This window comes from Chaetura pelagica, unplaced genomic scaffold (assembly GCF_000747805.2).
Source record: "Chaetura pelagica isolate M959 unplaced genomic scaffold, ChaPel_1.0 scaffold926, whole genome shotgun sequence".
Lineage (NCBI taxonomy): Eukaryota > Metazoa > Chordata > Aves > Apodiformes > Apodidae > Chaetura > Chaetura pelagica.
The window spans coordinates 7800-13868 of record NW_009953569.1 but is presented as its reverse complement, the minus strand read 5'-3'; the positions used below and the strand labels follow the sequence as shown (position 1 = coordinate 13868).

At 57.3% G+C, this 6069-nt stretch overlaps 1 protein-coding gene across 1 annotated transcript in view; it reads left to right on the top strand.

Moving 5' to 3' along the window:
• ATF7 (activating transcription factor 7) overlaps positions 1-3890 on the top strand; it is a gene marked incomplete at its 3' end in the record, with an annotated part of 51061 nt that extends 47171 nt beyond the window's left edge. The window contains exons 8-10 of the mRNA XM_009999498.1: positions 634-780; positions 2093-2290; positions 3782-3890. Coding sequence (XP_009997800.1) covers positions 634-780; positions 2093-2290; positions 3782-3890 — 454 coding nt within the window. The remainder of the gene's footprint in view (positions 1-633; positions 781-2092; positions 2291-3781) is intronic.
• Between the last annotated feature and the right edge of the window lie 2179 nt (positions 3891-6069).

Genomic DNA, 6069 nt, shown 5'->3' with positions numbered 1-6069 from the left:
ACCTGGTGGGCTGGGAGGGTGGGGAGAGCCTGGGCCAGGGAAGCTGTGGCTGCCCCATCCCTGGGGGTGTTGAAGGGCAGGTTGGCTGGGGCTGGAGCAGCCTGGGCTGGTGGGAGGTGTCCCTGCCCATGCAGGGGGTGGGATCTGGATGCTCTTTAGCTCATGGTTTGGGTTGGAAGGGACCTTCAGGCCCACCCAGATGATCCCACTAGATGATCTTTAAGGTGCTGCCCCATCCCTGAAGTGTTCCAGGTATCTAATGTGGGGCTTGGAGCAGCCTGGGCTGGTGGGAGGTGTCCCTGCCCATGCAGGGGGTGGGGCTGGATGAGCTTGAAGGTTCTTTCCAACCCAAACCGGTCTGGGTTTCTGTGGTTTTATGACATTTCTGCAGAACCTGCCAGCTGGGGAGCAGGTCAGTGCCAAACTCAGCAGTCATTGTGGGCTGTGGACACCTGCCCTCTTGGCTCTGAGTTGGAAGCCCCTCTGTGTCCTTGGGCAGGCCAGATGGTGGTGGCTTTTGCTTGGATCTGCATCAACCACAGTCCCTGCAACCCCTTGGGTGAAAGAGAAGCTGCTTCCATCCTTCATACCACGGACGCCCAGGCCACTGATGTCCTTTCTTCTCCTTTGCAGAGGCTGAAGGCCACCTTGACGGGGTCTTCCTCCTTGAATGGCAGCAACCTGGTGGTGGGCTCAGCCAGCACGATGGTGACAGCCCGTCCAGAGCAGAGTCAGATCCTGGTCCAACACCCAGATGCCCCTTCCCCAGCTCAGCCCCAGGTCTGATGCTCCTTGGCCTGGAGCTGTTGTGGGCCAAGAGGAGGAGAAACCTGCAGCTTCTTGCTATGAGTTCAGAACCTTGGGGTGGGGGTTGGTTTATTTTCAGTGCTGCTCCAGCACCAACACTCTCAGCCACCACCAGGGCAGGGAACTTCAACAACCTGCTCATGGTGTTCAGCAGATTCTGGAGTTGGAACAGAATGATTTCCCTCTTTTCTCCCAGCTCACTGACTGGGGTTAAATGTTCTCCTCTCAGCTCCATGGGCTCCTGCCAACTCACCAAGTGCCAGCTTTCCAGCAGGATGACCACCTGCTCCAACCAGGAGATGGGCTTCCAAAAAGTTTAATGTCCATATGTTGCCTGACAGGCCATGCCCACGTGGAGCTGCAGTCCCTGGATTGTTCCAGAAACACCACTGGGCCTCGTTGCCTTTTTCCTTTGTCCTTCCAAAAGAAAAGCTGGGGAAATGGATCTTAGAGAATCTTTTTTTTTTTTTGGACCTGTTGCCTCTGAGAGCTTGTTTGGCTGGAGGTGTTTGGGGAAAATTGAAGCTCAAATTCAGTTTCCAAGCAAATTGACTGTTCGAAACAACTGGGATTTGTGTTTTGGGAGTGAGGGGCTGAATCCAGAGTGAATCCAGATGGGTGGGTGTCCAGCCTGGAGAGGAGAAGGCTCCAGGGAGACCTGAGAGCAGCTTCCAGGGCCTGAAGGGGCTCCAGGAAAGCTGGGGAGGGACTTGGGCCAAGGGCAGGAGGGATGGGCTGAGGGGGAAGGGCTTGAAAGTGGCAGTGGGGAGCTGGAGGTTGGAGCTGAGGAGGAACTTGTTGGCTGGGAGGGTGGGGAGAGCCTGGGCCAGGGAAGCTGTGGCTGCCCCATCCCTGGGGGTGTTGAAGGGCAGGTTGGCTGGGGCTGGAGCAGCCTGGGCTGGTGGGAGGTGTCCCTGCCCATGCAGGAGGTGGATCTAGGTGGTATTTAGCTCCTGGGATGGTTTGGGTTGGAAGGGACCTTCAAGATGATCCCACTAGAGGATCTTTAAGGTGCTGCCCCATCCCTGGGAGTGTTCCAGGTATCTACTCTGGGGATTGGAGCACCCGGGGCTGGTGGGAGGTGTCCCTGCCCATGCAGAGGGTAGGACTGGATGATCTTGAACCTCCATCCCAACCCACGATTCTCACTTGGCTGAGGAAAAGCTCCAAAAAAACCCTCCCGGAAAGTCACTTATTTACCCCAACCGGAGCTGCCACCCCTCCCAAACCTCCCCTCCTGCCTCCACCAGAGAGGCCAGCATCCTTCTTTCTCCCACCCCTCCAGGTGTCCCCAGCCCAGCCCACCCCCAGCACGGGGGGCAGGAGGCGCCGCACGGTGGACGAGGACCCGGACGAGCGGCGCCAGCGGTTCCTGGAGCGGAACCGCGCGGCCGCCTCGCGCTGCCGCCAGAAGCGCAAGCTCTGGGTGTCCCCTCTGGAGAAGAAAGCTGAGGAGCTCACCACCCAGAACATCCAGCTGAGCGTGAGTAGGGAGCCCCTCAGGGAGCTCAGGGAGCTGGGGGGTTTTGCAGTCAAGGAGAGGAGAAGACTTGAGAGGGGGTGGGGTTGAGGTCTGGGAGTCCGCGAGGGTGGTGAGAAGGTGGGATGAGCTCTGGGTGGCCTGGGAGAGGGTGAGGGGCAATGGGTTCAAACTGGAGCTCAGGAAGTTCCACCTCAATGTGGGGAAGAACTTCTGGGCTGTGAGGGTGACAGAGCCCTGGGACAGGCTGCCCAGCGAGGTTGTGGAGTCTCCTTCCCTGGAGACTTTCAAGACTCATCTGGGTGCCTTTCTGAGGGACCTGCCTTAGCTTTGGTTCTTCTCTGGCAGAGGGTTGGACTTGATCTTCAGAGGTCCCTTCCAACCCCCAGCATTCTGAGAGTCTGTGATGGAGCCTGAGCCTTCACCCTTGCTCCCAAGGGAACAGCTTCCCCATTGCTGCAGATACCAACCCATGGGTGCTGCTCTCCAGAGTGGGATCCCTGCCCCTGTGCCTGGATTTCACTCCCTGCTTTCCTGGCAGGGGTGGGAGTGGGAGGCAGAAGCTCAAGTGCTCTTGATTTCTCTCCCTGTCACCTCAAAAGGAGCTCCTCACTGGAGGAGCCATGCCAGCCCAGGAGCAGAGCACTGAGGCCCTGGGAAGCAGCTGAATGTCATAGAATCATGGAATGGGTTGGGTTGGAGGGACCTTCAAGATCATCTAGATCCACCCCCTGCATGGGCAGGGACACCTCCCACCAGCCCAGGCTGCTCCAAGCCCCAGAGTAGATACCTGGAACACTTCAGGGATGGGGCAGCACCTTGAAGATCATATAGTGGGATCATCTGGGTGGGCTTGAAGGTCCCTTCCAACCCAAACCATCCCAGGAGCTAAATTCTATGATGGTGGGTCTTGCATGATCACATGGTGTGACAATGGAGTCATGGAATGGGTTGGGTTGGAGGGAGCTTGAAGACCATCTAGATCCACCCCCTGCATGGGCAGGGACACCTCCCACCAGCCCAGGCTGCTCCAGCCCCAGCCAACCTGCCCTTCAACACCCCCAGGGATGGGGCAGCCACAGCTTCCCTGGCCCAGGCTCTCCCCACCCTCCCAGCCAACAAGTTCCTCCTCAGCTCCAACCTCCAGCTCCCCACTGCCACTTTCAAGCCCTTTCCCCTCAGCCCACTGGCAGATTGGATGGGGCTTGGAGCAGCCTGGGCTGGTGGGAGGTGTCCCTGCCCACAAACAGGGTGGGACTGGATGATTTTCAAGGTCCCTCCAGCCCAACCCATGGTTCCATGAAACTCTGCACCTCAGGTCTTGCGCCCCCAAACCCAGATACTTTGTTGGCTGTTCTTGGGCCAGAGGCACCTCACATGAAGGCAGCAGAACTCCTGAGACCTTTATTTCCACACAAATGAACATCCTCCTGGTGCTGGAGGCTTCTGTCCAGGGCCTGAGTGATGCAGATTCATGTTTTGTGTTCCCACCAGAATGAAGTGACGCTGCTGAGGAACGAGGTGGCTCAACTCAAGCAGCTCCTGCTGGCCCACAAGGACTGTCCTGTCACTGCACTACAGAAGAAAACACAGGGCTATCTTGGTGAGTGGTGGCTTCTCCTGGTCCTTACTACCCTTTGAAGCAGGAAGGGGAGGTTTAGGTTGGGTCTTGGGAACAGTTTCTCCATGGACAAGGTTGTCAGGCCCTGGCCCAGGCTGCCCAGGGCAGGGGTGGGGTCCCCATCCCTGGAGGGGTTCAAAACCCATGTAGATGAGGCACTTGGGGACATGGTTTAGTTGGCATGGTGAGGTTGGGTTGATGGTTGGACTTGATGGATGATCTTAGAGGTCTTTTCCAACCTTCTTGAGTCGATAGGATGATTCAGATGTAAGAAGTTAGGGAAGGAACCTTCATCTTAGACTCTCCTCCATCACCCAACTGCAGAAGACACAGCCCAGACCTTGGTCCTGTGTCTTCTGCTGTGGCCTCCATGGTGAGGAGGATCACCCAGGCTCTGCAAACTGGAGCTTTGACCTGGTGTAGCAGCTTTTGGAGGGCAGGCAGGACATGGGGCCTCTCCCTCTGTGTCTCCCCTTGGAATTCCCACAAGAAATGGAGCAAGGAAGGAGTTGATCACAAGGGACTTGGACCTCCTGGAGACCAAGAAGGAGCAAACCAGGGAATTTAGATTAAAAAATGGGTTAAAAAAACCCAACCAACCCACCCCATCCCACCAACCAGCCAACCCCATCCCACCAACCAGCCAACCCCATCCCACCAACCAGTCAACCCCATCCCACCAACCAACCAACCCCACCCCTGCCTTCTGTGGAAGGGTTTTCCTGCTGCTCTCCCTGCCCAACCAGCTGGTTGAGGACTCAGAAGGACTTGATCCATCTCTGGCCTAAATGGCCTTGATCCAAGAGACCAGACCAGGAAACAAAAGGTGGGAAAGTTCATTCATGAGGAGATGAATTAGGAGGTGGGAAAGTTCATTTGTTGGAACGAGGTAGGAGATGAATGAGGAGAAAAGGTTGTGCTGGGGCTGCTGTCCTGGTGGGAATTCTGAAAGGTCTGGGGCTGTTTCTTCAAGGAATGGGGTTGGATGGACCTGGTGGCTCATTATGTCCTGACTCTAATTAGTTTTCTTCCCAATCTTGACTTGGTTTGGTCAAACAGCTGCTTGAGGAGAGGACCCAATTTTGGGGGAGCTGGGATCCCTGTAGGGATCAGCCTCTTCAGGCTGGTTTGCAGCCCTGAGGAGAAGGACCTGGGGGTGTTGGGTGATGAGAAGATCAACATGAGCCATCAGAGCCAACTGTGTCCTGGGCTGTGTCACCAGCAGGGCCAGGAAGGGGATTGTCCTTCTCTGAGACCCCCCTGGAGAACTGGGAGCAGTTCTGGAGCCTCCAGCACAGGGAGAACATTGAGCTGTTGGAGAGAGGCCAGAGGATCCACGGAGATGCTGGGAGGGCTGGAGCAGCTCTGGAGCCAGGCTGGGAGAGTTGGGGTGTCCAGCCTGGAGAGGAGAAGGTTCCAGGGAGACCTTAGAGCAGCTTCCAGTGCCTGAAGGGGCTCCAGGAAAGCTGGGGAGGGACTTGGGCCAAGGGCAGGAGGGATGGGCTGAGGGGGAAGGGCTTGAAAGTGGCAGTGGGGAGCTGGAGGTTGGAGCTGAGGAGGAACTTGTTGGCTGGGAGGGTGGGGAGAGCCTGGGCCAGGGAAGCTGTGGCTGCCCCATCCCTGGGGGTGTTGAAGGGCAGGTTGGCTGGGGCTGGAGCAGCCTGGGCTGGTGGGAGGTGTCCCTGCCCATGCAGGGGGTGGATCTAGATGGTCTTCAAGCTCCCTCCAACCCAACCCATTCCATGACTCCATTGTCACACCATGTGATCATGCAAGACCCACCATCATAGAATTTAGCTCCTGGGATGGTTTGGGTTGGAAGGACCTTCAAGCCCACCCAGATGATCCCACTATATGATCTTCAAGGTGCTGCCCCATCCCTGAAGTGTTCCAGGTATCTAATGTGGGGCTGGAGCAGCCTGGGCTGGTGGGAGGTGTCCCTGCCCATGCAGGGGGTGGATCTAGATGCTCTTTAAGCTCCCTCCAACCCACCCCATGGTTCCACCTTTGCTCCTCCCCATGAGATGAAACCCCCCTCACGCTGGGCTGGTGGGACCCCATGACCTTCAACCTCCCTCCCCCCCAACCCCTTCCGCGATTCCATCCCCTACCAAGGTGAGTGTGACCCCCAACGCCCCCCTCTCCTTCCCCATCTCCCACC